Here is a 14692-nt window from a genome sequence, read left to right on the forward strand (position 1 = left end):
ATTTCCAAACATCTTCACTGCAGTATTATACACATGTATTAGGCGGTTGATCTAGGGAGATTTTTCAAAACATTTCCAACAACCTCACTGTGCGATGGCAGCTGTGTTACAGCAGATGGAATACAGAAAACCATGAGCATGAAGAAATTGGAGCCTCCCAAACAACAAGCAAGGAGAACCAAGATGAAACATTCAGGGACCACAGAACTTGACTAGCCTTTGACGCTGGACTGTGCATACCCCATCCTTGTCACCACTGTCCCTCCTCTCCCCCTGGCTAAGGAGATGATAAATTCCTCAGCAGCAGCTAAAGTCTGAAGCACACCCAGGTGCCCACATTCAAGCCTCACTGTCACAACACAAGCCAGGCACTATTCCCTGTCCTCAGGGACCTCAAGAACAGCTTAGGTCTACCACCACCACCACCACCCCACCAAGCCTCGTTGTGTGATGGACATTTCAGGCTATGGTATTGGCATCCTTGATGAACTAACCTGATGTGGGTGGTGCTTAAGGCAGTTCTGGTCAGGTGGTAAGAAGTTAACACTCATGAGGATCAGAGTACAAACTTAACAAAACCCACTATGTATGCTACGAAATTTTCTGGCATTCATCTTTAATGCTCATCTGATTACATACCCTTACTCTATTTTTATTTTTGCTTTATGGAAAAAGGTGCATTCTGTGTGTCTTACTTGCCCAATAAGAGACACATTTAGAAACACACTAATAATGTGGTGTATGCTGGTAATCCCAAGGGCTAGTCAGATTGAGGGTTGATGATCCATGTTCAAGCCCAGCAGTAACTCAGCAAGGACTTATCCCAGAATTGAAATAAAAGGAACAAAATAAAATAAATAAAGGGGCTAGGGATGTCCCTCATTGGTAGAGAGGCCTTGTGCTTAATGCCCAATAGTAGGGGAGGGAAGAGAGGAAAAGGAAGTATGAGAGATGCACATTCATCAACAATGACACAGGCTCTTGGATGTCCATATCTGACACCAAGCTTCTGGGAGCCTTTCATCCTACCCACATAATTACCCTAGGGCAGAGCACGGAATAACTCAAGTACAAAACATTTTTATCGGTTCCCAAGATTATATGTTGTTTGATCCACCAGGGAAATTAAAAAAAAAAAAACCTGTTATAAATCTCTTTGAACCTTAGGAATCTAATGGTGCATGTTAAATTTCCAGTATAAAGAACCAACTGAGGTGGAACAAAACTGTTGTAGAAGAAACAGAATCCTCTGATACTTAGGTGAAAGATTAGATTTTATTAACTAACATATGAAATCTATGGTACACTCTGAATAAATCAGCAGCAAATGTAACCTCAGCAGGTAAAGGTGGATCCTCATGAAGCATGTGCTGTTGTGGTTCTTTAGGTTCATCTCTTCTCTCTGATAACTTTTCAGTTCCAAGAATGAGACCAATTAGTCACCAATTGTGCTAAACAGCTATGGCCATTAAATGCAGCAGTGGCCACCATTTCCCTGCATTCTTCCTGGACATAATCAGGCCCTAAGAACACACTCCTCTCCTCCGATAAAAAGCCCATTCTCTGCAGTCTTGGCTGTCCCACTTCAGGTAGTTTGTAGAGTGTTCCTTACCTTATCCCACTATGGACAATATGGACAAGGGTGCACAGACCACCCCAAGCAGGATAACTGATATCTCAATTCTACATCCTGATCAGTCCCTTTGAAATATTTCCTGGTGCAGGCAATACTGAACTTTAATAGGCAGTGTCCTTCTACTCCAGGAGCAAGAACAACAGGGATCTTTGTTTCACGAAGTAAGACCTTTACTCCTATGGGTTCCTTTCTGGACACAGCCGTGAAAGACCCGTAAGGAAGGCACAGAACCCAAGATGAGCAGGATACTTTCCAAGAAATCTCAAAGAATGAGACACTTTATAACATGAAGATAACTGGGCCTTTTCAAAGGTCCTTGACCTTTGATATGTCCTGAGTTATAAAACATTATGTAATTTTTCCACAGTATGCGAGGCCAGAAACTAATCTTTTTCCTGCCTCCTTGTGATGCGCTTGGGATGACAAGTGAGGCCCTTGCACAGTGATTACATGTCGAAGCCTTCTCTCCAGTATAGATCCTCCAGTGTCGTCTCAGGGATGATTCAGACTGAAGACCTTGCCACATAGATTTCATTTGTAGGTCTTCTGTCCAGTATGAATTATCTGATGTTCTGTTAGGTATCAGCTACAACTGAAGATCTTTTCACACTCACTGAATTTGAAAGATTTCTCTCCAATGTGGATTCTTTGATTACTAGCTAGGGATGACTTGTGACTAAAAACACTGCCACACTCATTGCATTTTTAAGGTTTCTCCCCAGTACGGATCCTATGATGATAAGCAAGACGTGAACTGCAACAAAGACCTTACCACATTCATTGCATTTGTAAGACATCTCCCAGTATGAATTATCATCAGCTGTCTTGCTAGGTCAGAGTTGAGGATGGAGACCTTGCCACACTCACTGCATTTGAAAGGTTTCTCTCCAGTGTGAATTCTCTTGTTGTGCAAGGTGTGAAATGTGATTGAAGACCTTCTCTCACTCGTTACGACTGTAAGGTTTTTCTCTAGTATGAATTCTAAGATGAATTGTAAGGGTTGATTTCTGACTAAAGACCTTACCGCAATCATTGCATTTGAAAGGTTTCTCTCCAGTGTGGATTCTTTGATGACTTATAAGGACTGATTTTTGTAGGAAGACCTTGCCGCACTCATTGCATTCGAAACGTTTCTCTCCAGTGTGGATTCTACGATGTTGTGTAACATGTGCAGTCTGACTGAAGCTCTTCCCACACTCTTTACACTTGTAAGGTTTCTCTCCGGTGTGAATTCTATGATGATTTGTAAGGATTGATTCTTTATTGAAGACCTTGCCACACTCATTGCATTTGTAGGGTTTCTCCCCAGTGTGGATTATCACATGTCGAATGAGGTATGAGTTACGACTAAAGACCTTGCCACACTCATTACATTTGAAAGGTTTCTCTCCAGTGTGGATTCTACGATGACTTGCCAGGTGTGAACTCTGACTGAAGACCTTGCCACATGCATCACACTTGTAAGGTTTCTCTCCAGTGTGAATTCTCCGGTGGTTTGCAAGGTAGGATTTGTTACGGAAGACCTTGCCACACTCATCACATCTGAAAGGTTTCTCTCCAGTGTGGATTCTCCAATGTTGTCCAAGGTATGAACTGTTATTGAACATCTTGCCACACTCATTACACTTGTAAGGTTTCTCTCCAGTGTGGATTCTCCTATGTTTTCCAAGGTGTGAACTTCTACTGAACATCTTCCCACACTCATTACACTTGTAAGGTTTCTCTCCAGTATGAATTCTAAGATGACTTGTAAGATAAGATTTTTTATTGAAGACTTTGCTACATATTTCACAAGTAAATCGTTTCTCTCCAGTACAGATTGTCTGATGTATAGTACGGTGTGATTCTTTTTTTTTTTTTTTTTTTTTTTTTAAAGAGAGAGTGAGAGAGGAGAGAGAGAGAGAGAGAGAGAGAGAGAGAGGAGAGAGAGAGAGAAAGAGAGAGAGAGAGAGAGAGAATTTTTAATATTTATTTTTTAGTTCTCGGCGGACACAACATCTTTGTTGGTATGTGGTGCTGAGGATCGAACCCGGGCCGCACGCATGCCAGGCGAGCGCGCTACCGCTTGAGCCACATCCCCAGCCCACGGTGTGATTCTTGATTAAAGGATTTTTCAAGCTCATTACATTTGTATGGAGCTGCAGGAATGTTTGTTTCCGGTTCTTCTACAAATGATAAAGAATCTATAAGATCATGTTCATATTTATGAGAAATGTTTGCTTTGACAATCAAAGGAATTCTTTGGTCGGGTAGTAGGAAAGAAACATTGAAAGAGGTCAAATGAGCCAGACTCAAGAATTAAGGGTTAAACTATTGCTCTCATATATAGAAACTAGTCCAAAATAAAGGAGAAAAGGCAGTTGAGGAAGTGACTGGATACAATAAAGATACAGAGAAGATCAAGGGGGAGGAAGGAATGGGAGGAAAGAAAAATGAATTTTAACAAAATCATGTAACGTTACTATATAAAGATACCAAAGGGGATGTCATCGTCATGTATACATAGAGAAAGTTTAGAGGAGGGAGAATAGGGAGAAGGAGCAGAGGAGGAAAAGGAGAAAGTGGAGCTTGAAACCACATTCTTTGCATGTAAAGCCCAGGAAATGGACTTCACCTTAGCCCTGACCCCTCCCATTGCCAAAGCGCCCCAACTCTACTTAGTGGGCAGCTGCCTCTCTGCCCATGTGAGCTCTTACCTGCGTTCACACCCTCCACACATGCCCACTCATTTGCAGGCCTGGATATTTCCTCTGGGCCATTCACAGTCCAGGGCTCCCTCCCTTGCTCCAACCAGGAGAGGACACTCAGGTCTGAAGGACACATTCCTGCTTGTAAAGAGAAAGGAAGGTGATGCACTGTGGCTTCTCCACAATCCAGCCCTATCAGCAAGTGAGTAAGAGGACATTACAGAGGGATACAGAAAATACTTCACTATATCATGCAGGTATCTACCTCTCTTCCTAGAACCACTGAATCAAAAGCACAGAAATAGAAAACGGGGAACTGGATATTTTAAGAGTCGGCTCTGGGCTTTATATTGTGCTTCAGCTCTGGAAGCACCACTGCAGTATCATGAAGGGGACAGAACACCTGAAGAAAGGGAACAAAGAACAGAGGATGTACTGTGGAGCGTCTTTCACAGGCAACAGGACTTCAATTAGTCAATGTAGAGAATCCCAAAGACAAAAGGGAAATGCTACGATATACAGGGCAGACCCCAGCATTAGGGGAAGTCAAGCTCACCCAGGGAGACCAGGTTCCTGTAGGTCTCCAGAATCACGTCCCTGTACAAAGCCCTCTGAGCAGGAACCAGGCACTTCCACTCCTCCTGGGAGAATTCTATGGCCACATCCCTGAATGTAAGCGGACCCTGAAATTAAAACAGACTTCACAATGGGGCACTGGGGACAGTTACAATCTTCATCCAAAATGTGAACCACAGAACTCAGACATGGTGGCACATGCTTGTATCCCAGCTATCCCCAGGCTGAGGTGGGAACATTGTAAATTGGAGGTGGGATTGGGAAACATAGCAAGATCCTCTCTGAGAATAAAGAACATAGGAGTAGGGATGTAATGGCAGAGGGGACCTAGGTTCAACCCCATTACTGCAAAGAAGTAAACAAAGAGAAATGAGAAGGGAGGAGAAGTGTAAGCATGAAACTGATTCAAGTGAGAAGAGCTGCACTGTGAGGCTGTAAATACACACTTGGTATCTGTCTGTCTGCTGATGTCCACCTGGAATCCCTGGAGAGCTAAGAAAGGGTTCTATGCTAGTGAGAAGACAGGTGCCAAAGCCCCTTAGAGAGCTTCACGAAGAGGCTTCTCCCCCACAAAGCCATAGGCAGGAGAGGCAGTTGTAACACAGTCCTGCCATCCACCTCCAGGGAAGGAAGAGGGACTGAAGTCCCAACTGATCACCATCACCCAGGATGTAATGAAGCCTGCCTACATAATGGAGCCTCCATAAAATCTCAACAGGACGGGGTGAAAGGGTGTTCAGATCAACGCATGGGTGGAGGGTCCTGGAGGGTGGCGTACCACACAAAGTCATATGAGCTCCAGGTCCATTGCCCACACCTTGGCTATGCACCTCTTCCATCTGCGTGTTCACCTGTCTCTTCTGAACAGGCATCACCACAAGGCAAATGCAAGTAAAGTCCTTGACAGTTTTAGGAAGCACTCTAACCACTTTTTGAATGTAAGGGGATGAAGGAAGCCCCATTTATAGAAAGTCATTCTGAATCACGGGCCATACTTTTGCAGGCCTCTGAAAAGGGGCCCATTTTGTGGGACAGAGACCTCAGCTGGTGGGATCCACCATGTATCTACACAGACAGTGTCTGAATTAGGTGAAATGACAAGTGCCCTCTGAAGTACTGCATTTTTGGCATATGGGCAAAAACCCACACTTATTTGGGATCACAGAAGCTTTCTGTGTGCGGAGGGTATATAAAGAGAAACTGAGCTTGCTTTCCCTGTGTGTTCATATGTTCTGGTATTTCTGAGAATGTTATATCTCCTAGTTGTGTTTTATTTTAATTTTCCTTAAGGCAAGATACTGCCTAAATCTGTACAGATTTCTCCCCTGCAGAACACACAAAAAACATAGTACCACCCACAGTGGTACACAGCTGTAATCCTGACCCAGGAGGAAGAGGCAAGAGAATCACAAGTTCAATATCACCTCAGCAATGAAGCAAGACTCTAACTATAAAAAAGAAAACAAGACAACAGGGATTGAGGATATAACTCAATGGTAGAAGGGCCTGATTTCAATTTCTAAGAAAGAAACAGGAGTCAGGATGCTCAGAGTCACTGTGTTCACAGACTGTGCTGCAGGACACTGTGCAGCCAAAGCAGTCCATAGGAAAAAGAGGTCTGTGCAGAACCAACCGGAAGTTGGGGCTGAAGGTAGACAATTCACATAAAAATTCATAAAATTTAGTTATGGTACTGGACAATGAACCTGGGTGCTTCACCACTGAATAAAACTGCCAGCCCCGCCCCCCAACTCCACGCCTTTTTTTTTGTTTTGTTTTTTGTTTTTGGAAGACTGACATCAGGACATTTACCACTAAGCTACTACAGACATCTATTTTTTCATTTGAGACACATTAGGTCACAAATCTTAACATTCAGTTTCAGAAGCCTATAAGGACCCCAATTTTCTTTCTGTGCACAATGGAATAAATACAGAAGCCAATTGCAGAAGAAAAATAAACACCCCAAAATAAGGGAAAATGAAACACCTCATTCTTAACCAACCAATGGTAAACAGGAAAAAGATTCAGAAAATATCTGAAACAAAAGCAAAATAAAAAAAATAAAAAATAAAAAAACTACACCAAAACTGATGAAATGCAGTGAGGAAGAAAAAAAGAAAACAAAAGAAAGAATTTAGGGTAGTGAAACTTTACCACAAGGAGGAAGAAACCCAGGTCAACTAAGCATACACCTCCAGGGGAAAGAGCCAACTGAAGGCAACAGAAGCAAAAGGCAGGAAACAATGAGCACTAGAGTGAGAGAACTGGTGTGGAGGACAGGGACACCACCAAACAGCACACTCACTTTTTTAAAAGATCAACAAAAATGACAGAGGATTCCCAGGACCATACCCAGTGGCACCTCCTCATGGGTTCCCTGCGACCAGGTCACAGTGGGATGGAATCTAAGCACAGAGGATAGGGTAAGGGAGGCCCAGGGGAGTGCAGGCACACTTGACAGGCAGGAGGCCACAGAGTCACGGGAGGCCAGCAGCTCCCAGGCCCAGCACTGCACAGGGGACTCAGGACCACCTGAGAGATCACTGTACCTCAGTGACAGCCATTCCTGACTCCTTTTCTTTCCTCCTCCTCTTCAGGGCTATTTCCTCAGGTAACACGAGTCTTTACAAGTCAATCCTGGAAGGAGGAAACGGACTGTTTAAGGCTCAGAATCATCACACCGTTCCTGTGCCACAGCCACACACACAAGGAGGACCTCAGCATGTGAGAAGACGGTCCCCTTCTGCCCACCCTTTAGAGTGACCCAGGCACAGTAGTAAACTCCTGCAGGAAGGTGCACAGGAGACTTCTGTTACTCCTCTCTTTGGGCCTGGTCTCCCTGCTGGTGAAGCACACACAGGCTGCAGCAGTGGGGGGCTGGGCAGCACTGGGCTCCCTTCAAGGCACAGCCTGGCCCTGACCAAACTGAACCACAGCACAGTGCCCCCTCACCTCTCCTGGGATCTCAGACTGATCTCAGACCCCAGGATGGAGGACACAGAGCCAGTTACTCAATGCTGCACAGAGAAGAGAATCAACTATTTTTCAGTATTATTAAAACTGGGTAACATCCTCACCCCTGAATGGCACATCCAGTTAGTAGAATTATTGCAAAATGACTCGGGACTCTCATGGAACCCAGGAATAAGTACCCCATTAGGGGCAAGCCCAGCCCACTACCCACCTTCTAGCTCTGCCCCTCTCTTGGAACCTTGTTCTTACCAGGATCCAGACAGCGGATGGTGAAGGAACAGATAGAAATATGCAAAGTAGGCTGCATGGACCAGAGGTGGGGCAGGCTGTGGCTGGAGTGTTACAGGAGCTGGGGGGCGGTCACAGGAGTCTCCATGCAGCAGGTAACATCAGAACAAAGACCTGAGGTGTTGACCACCTGCAGCCCAGTGTCAATGAAGCCTAGACAAGGGTCAAGACCCAGTGAAGGCCCTCAGGCTTAAGCAACCTGCAACCAGGAAAAGGAAAGAGGCCTGGGTGGCTGAGCAGCAGAGGCCCTGAGGCAGCAGAACAACCAGGACCCAGGTCTTCCCACATCTTTCCCAAGCCTCAAGAACAGTGTGCACTCAGGTTTCCTTGCCTGTCTGAAAAAATACATGTGATCTTTGTCTTTGACCTCTTAAGATATAAAACTTACCAATATGATAGTACATTGTACTATTTCGATATATGTCAAAGTATCTAACCAACACCCCCAAGTACAGGATCACCCTACCTGAAATGCTGAGGACTACAGGGGAGAGGCACCTGGGGAGCTAAAGAAGTCACAGGATGGACCATGAAGGTAGAAAGGCCCACTAACATCCCAGCATGGACTTGAGGACACAACTGGCCACAGAACTCTAATGTTTATAGGAGAAGTCTCCAGGAGAACTATAGGGAAGAATGCTATCAAAGCTGTGATCAAAAAGATGAGGAGAGACAGTGGGCACAGACATGCTGAGCAGAGGTACAAGGCTCAACTGTGGGGCAGCACTGCCATCAAAGAACAGGGGGTGGGGCCTGGCAGCAGAGGAATTGTCAAAGTGATCAGGGAGGAATCATAATGAATGCAAGAAGAGTTTTAAGATATGCAGATGTCCTAACAACTAAGAAGAGAAGAGAGAAGAGGGAGTCATCAACTGGGCAATGTGCTACTGACAGAAAAGAGAAATGAAAAAGGGAAATTGGATACTGCATTTAAGCCAGGCACAGTGGCACACCTGCAATCCCACCTACTTAGCTTGGGCCAGGAAGATGGAAACATGGGACACTTAGCCACACCCTCTCTCAAAATAAAAATTAAAAGGAGGATGTATGTGACTCAGTGGTTAAGTCCCCCAGGGTTCAATTCCCAGTACCAAAAAAAACCCTTATATTTTATATATTTTATATGGGATTTTTTGGTACTGGGATATTTGGGATGTGTGTGTGGGTGTGTGTGTAAAATCTATCTTTCCTTTTCCTTTACTATCTGAGACAGAAGAAAATGCCAACTGTTTCTACTGTCTTACAATCATTACACAATGCCTCCCCTCTATTCAGCAATATGTGGTTTCCCCTACTGGCAGATTCCTGGTGTCCCACAATCTCAGTACCGATCCTACTTATTGAAGGAAATGGCTTCCTATAGATTAGGGGTTCAGGTCCACAACAAAGGCACTCACTTCACATGCTGTAATAGGGAGCTGTCATTCATCGTTGTGTGATAATGGATAAAAGTCATGGTGCCCAAAACCCCCTCCTGGGTTTCAGTTAGTCTTCTAGCATATTCTTCCATGTGTAACTGTATGCATAATAAAGTATTTCCCTAAGTGAAATTACCCCATGCAGCAAATTAACAAGACCCGAGCAGGGATTATGGGAAGCTCCAATTGATAGCCTACCAATGAATTCAGGTCCCAACCCAGGACATGTGACTGGCATGGGAAGTGGGGTGTGTATGGAATTATGGTACTAAAACCCTCAACCAGTGGCATTTGATGCTATCTCCAGGTAGTGATGCCCAGATCTGGATGCAATTACAGAAACCTAAGATGGTATATGACACAGAACTGTTTGCTGACGGAGACAGATTCCCATGTATTTAGATGACCACAGTTAAGAGTGCTGTACACAGTGTTGCACTTCAGCTTTCCCTATCTTACACACCAACACTACACCATCTCTGGAAAACACAAGAGGGTAACCCACACTGAAAGGCTCAAGTCACTGCCTTCGGGCCCAGGAGACTACAAAAGGAAGCTATCCTAATCGCAGAACTGCAGAACACACAAAACTTAGAAACAGCAGTTTTGTCATTCCCTTCTTCAGCTGTATAGTTCAAACAAACAAAAACTTAACTTACACTTACCTTATTGGAGACAGAAATCAATATGTTACAAGGTCATCATCCACACCCAGGGTCCCCTGTCTTCACTGCTGCTTCCCTCCCTCACTCTGATCATCTCCATTCTCACCTTCACTCTGATTTCCTCCCCCATCCTGGGTCCTGCTCCCTTGGCTTTTCTCTCCTCTCCTGGTTTCTCCCCTTCTTCCCTCTATTCCTTCCCTCCATCTGATCTTCCCCATTCTCCCTTCACCTCCAGTCAGTCTTTCTGCCCAGTCTTTGTCCCCAATCTCCACAGATGTCTGCCTCTTTCTTCCCCATCCACTCTCTCCCTCTGCCCTGCCTGCTGCAGGCCCCTGTCCGCATGCTCTGGGCCGCACATCACTAGGCCTCTGCCCTGGGCGCCCTGGTCACTAGTTACACCTCTTCTTGTCCCAGCACCAGTTGTCCTCGGCCATCCCTGCAGATAATCCATCCTCTCCTCCCCTGCTCAGCCTGAGGTCCCTCCCCATTGTGCCCCTATCCCTAGGTGGCTGTCCTTCACGTCTCTGGAGATTGAGATTCTAGATTTCTCCATTTCCTTTTCTCCTTCTTGGGAGAATTAGGAGACCAGGACGCGCCCTCTGTGGAGAACTACCCGCGCTCGGACTGGCTGCGGGCGGCGGGGCGGGAGCGGGGACGGACAGGGCGTCCAGAGGCCCAGGCCAACCCTGGCTGGGACTCGCGCCAGGCCGCAGACCAACGCGACTCTCCCGCGGGGACCGAGGGGACTACAGGTGGACGGCGCGCGGCAGGGACGCAGAGGTCTGTGGGGACCGAGTCCCCGCCACGGACCCGCCAGCGACCCAGTAGCGCAAACAGCCCAGAGACAGGGAACTCACTTGCCGGGAGACGACCGGATCCACTTCCGGGTCTCCTGGTGGACGCGTGGGCTCAAGGAAGATTGCAAAGAAGGAGGAACCTGGAGTTGGTGGGCGGGGCCGGAAGCTTGACGAAGGAGAGAATGGATCTCACAGGTTAAAACCCACCCAATGAGCGGGGTCGGAACGCTTGACGGGCAGGGAGGGTACCATGGAGAGGGCGGGCCTCAGAGGGTAAAACCACCTTGTGACGAGGGTCCGGAAAGCTGACTGACAGGGGCGTGGCGATGGAGAACGCGGGACTCATTGGGTGAAACCCACCGAGTGGGCGGGATTACAAGGCTGACGGACAGGGGCGTGGCGATGGAGAGGGCGGGACTAATTGGGTGAAACCCACCCAGTGGGCGGGATTACAATGCCGACGGGCAGGGGCGTGGCGATGGAGAGGGCGGGACTCACTGGCTGAAACCCACCCAGTGGGCGGGATTGGAAGGCTGACCGGCAGGGGCTGACGTTGGACCGACTCCCCTTGGCGGAGAAACCCTGCGAGTGAACCGAGGGGCGGGAGTTTCCAATGTGCTGAGAATAGAGAACCTTTGCTGCGTACAGAAATGCTAGCAGTTGAATTGGGTGAGGTCAGCCTGCAGGGAAGTGCGGTGGTCCAGGATGTGCTGGACCTGAGCGTGAACCCAAAACGCAGGGTCTTGGTGGGCAAGGCTGTGGGCGAGGCCTGATTATCCTGCTTTCTGCGTTTTTGTGTTTTATGACTGAAAAAGGAGGTGAGACTCCCTGGGAAGCTGGGACAACATGGAAATGTGGGAGGTCACTTCGCCCTTGGGGAGGGCCGGTGGGGTTAACATTGGGTGATAGGATGTAGTTCTGTTCTTGCTATTACAATTAATTTTAGCAATTGAATTAAAAAACCCTGAGATTATCCATGAAGTCGATGCGAATCAGAATGTGAAAGGAAAATGTGGCGGGCAGCATGTATAATTTCACCCTGAGGCCCTCAGGATATAAATCCCACACCTCCACCTCCACCAACCCGCACCCTGCTCTTGTGACTGATATCACATTGTTCCTGGAACTAAGCCAAGGGTTGGGTACCTGTCTCTGAGGTGAATGGATGGAAGAACTAGATACTGTGCTCTGATGGAAGTGGACATGGCAGGATGCACAAGCAAAGCTTGGGGATTGTTTTTTCTTTTTATCACAAGCAAAGTTTTGCATTGCATGTATATAGCATATACATAACAACACGGTAAATTTCAGCTCTTCTGAAACCAAGGACACTTGCTTGAGCCACATCTCCAGCCCAGTGGGGAAGATTTCTGAGGTGGGAAGCAATTTTGTTCTTAATTATATTTTCCCATGCCACCTGTTGGCAAAAAAAGAGCATGCACCCAATACAAGTGGCCTTCACAGGCAGCTTTAATCCCTCACCCTAACTTGCTGCAGTATTAATTTCCAACCTAAGGAAGCCAACCCGGTCCCACAGGTCATCCAAAAGATGCAAGGAATGCAAAAACAGAACAATCAGCCCCAGCTGGATGACTCCATTTTCAACTGTTCAGCTTGACTTGGGGACTCCCTGCATGTGCTTAGTCTGTAGGAATGATCTCCAGGCTTTTTGATTTAAAAATATCTACTGTTTTGGAAGATTGTGATTTTCAAGCCAGCCTCAGCAATGGTGAGGCGCTTAGCCACTCAGTGTGGACAGCAGTGACAGTGTCTGAGATTGGGGTCCCTGATGACTTCATGGCTACTTGGTGACTGGGAAAGTTTCTGTGCATAGGCATAGTGTGGGAAACCGTTCTCACACGTGATTGGGTACCTCCCTGACTGGGTGTGAGGCGCTCAGGCCAGCTGTGTCTGAGCTTGTCCCCACCCTTCTCAGGTGCGAGAGCCTGTCCCTTTGGGGGTATGACTGACCATTGACCCTGAAACCAATCACTGACCCTGACCTTGGAATGCTGTCCCCCTCGACCTTCATTGCATGGAATTTTCCCCTGAATTTTTTGTTCCCCAATAGAAGCCCACTCTCAGGCGTGCCCCCCCCCTCTCTCCTGCTGGTCTCTTGTGTAAACCTCCCTACCACATCAGGTGGCTCCAGGTAGGAGCCGGGAAGGGCCGTCCCTTAGCTGGGCAAGAAAAAGGTAAATTGAGTCTATGTGTCTTTCTTTTGATCTCACTAGTTAGCTTCTATGTTTGGAACCTCTAGTATGAAGCTAGCATGCTGATCCCACAGCAGCACAGGATGCCCGGTTGCTATGGAGATGTCCTCCATGCTAGAGTCATACCCCAGGTCACATCACCGAAACCCAGGTCCTTCCAAATGCTGGGGACAGGTTCCGTGTTCACAATGCTCAATCCCCTTATGCCTCCACTCAGTGCCCATAAGCATATGCTCCAAGTGACCCATCTGTTGGCTGCTCTCCAACTGAGCTTTCCTAGTGACAAGCTCCATGGCCAAGGGATGGCTGTGATGACAGCATAAGGTGTCACAATCAGGAGCACTCACCCTGGGTGTGGTCTGCACTCTGCATACCCCAGCCTGCCTGGAGCTGAGGCCACAGGGACACAAGGATAGGCCCTGTTCTGGGTCCCAGCCTCTCCTGGGAGGGGAAGGGAATGGGGAAGGAAGGGAAGGAGACAGAATTAGCAAGATTTGGGGTCAAGAACTCAGGAAAGCATGGAGTCCAATGAGACACACAAACCCTCTTCAAGTCCCTCAGAGATCACTTATCACAACTTTTGGCACATTTCATAGAAACCCTGTCAGCTTCCAGGGATCATGGGAAACCAACAGCATCACCCAGACTCCTCAACACTCATTCTGAAGTTACTAACAAGGAACTCATAATTGCGTTAGTAATTTAGCAAGTGTGGAGAAAGTTTTTCAGCCTTGTCCTGGGCTCCCCAGGCCTGCACTGTCATTGCCTCTCCAGGTGAAGTGATAACTGCAGCCCTGAGGGGAAGTGAGGTCACAGGAGCACAGACCTTTATCTCAGGGCCCAGCTGCCTCCCTCCCTCCATGCTGGCTGTCAGGACCTCACACTGAGCCCAGCACCTTGCACACAAGAAGCACAGTGAGTGGTTTCAATATCAGTATCATCAGTAAGAAAAGGAAGTCTGGGGATGTGCTCCTGTATGCAGAGGGATTCCGAGATAGAAACAGATTCTGTGGAGAGGTAGACTAAGGAGAGGAATAATTCCTTCAGTAAAAGGAGAAGTGTCCCTGACCTGATACATTAAGTTATTTAATAAAATCACCACTGAGGATGTTTGTGGGTGAATAATATCATTGATAGTGAATTCTGATTTGGAAGGGGCTTAAGGACTGAAGTTAGCAACTAACATATTCTTCACATTATTTTAGACAGACCTTAGAATAAACTTTTTAATTTCCACCATATCCATGTATGTAATACCTTCATTGCCTATAGTAAAGATGAAGATGGAACTCTTTCTGTGCAGAAACCAACACCTGAGACTGTTTCTGGGGAAAAAAAAAAAAAGTTGCTCTTTTGCAACTCTGATACAATCCACTTAAGTGAGACAGGAATCACGTCTCCTCTGAATGCCTGTGCTGTGATGGCTGAAGCGAGAC

The 14692-nt window shown here is 46.8% G+C and overlaps 1 protein-coding gene across 1 annotated transcript; it reads right to left on the reverse strand.

The window, feature by feature from the left end:
• Positions 1 to 1266: 1266 nt before the first annotated feature.
• On the reverse strand, positions 1267 to 11231 carry LOC144250392 (uncharacterized). The gene is made up of 6 exons (XM_077793184.1): positions 11104 to 11231; positions 8125 to 8362; positions 7452 to 7539; positions 4880 to 5006; positions 4333 to 4461; positions 1267 to 3482 (listed from the first exon to the last, which is right to left on the reverse strand). The coding sequence occupies exons 3-6, from the start codon at positions 7464 to 7466 to the stop codon at positions 2578 to 2580; spliced, it is 1176 nt and encodes a 391-aa protein (XP_077649310.1). The 5' UTR covers positions 7467 to 7539; positions 8125 to 8362; positions 11104 to 11231; the 3' UTR covers positions 1267 to 2577.
• Positions 11232 to 14692: the final 3461 nt, after the last annotated feature.

The sequence above is a fragment of the Urocitellus parryii genome, chromosome 15, assembly GCF_045843805.1.
Source record: "Urocitellus parryii isolate mUroPar1 chromosome 15, mUroPar1.hap1, whole genome shotgun sequence".
Lineage (NCBI taxonomy): Eukaryota > Metazoa > Chordata > Mammalia > Rodentia > Sciuridae > Urocitellus > Urocitellus parryii.

Excerpts from the sequence above, each read along its gene's own strand:
- LOC144250392 (XM_077793184.1), bottom strand. Across the intron at positions 4,462-4,879 it reads CAGGAACCTGGTCTCCCTGG|GAATGTGTCCTTCAGACCTG; the intron begins GTGAGCTTGACT and ends CTTTACAAGCAG. Across the intron at positions 3,483-4,332 it reads TGTGGAGGGTGTGAACGCAG|AATCACACCGTACTATACAT; the intron begins GTAAGAGCTCAC and ends AAAAAAAAAAAG.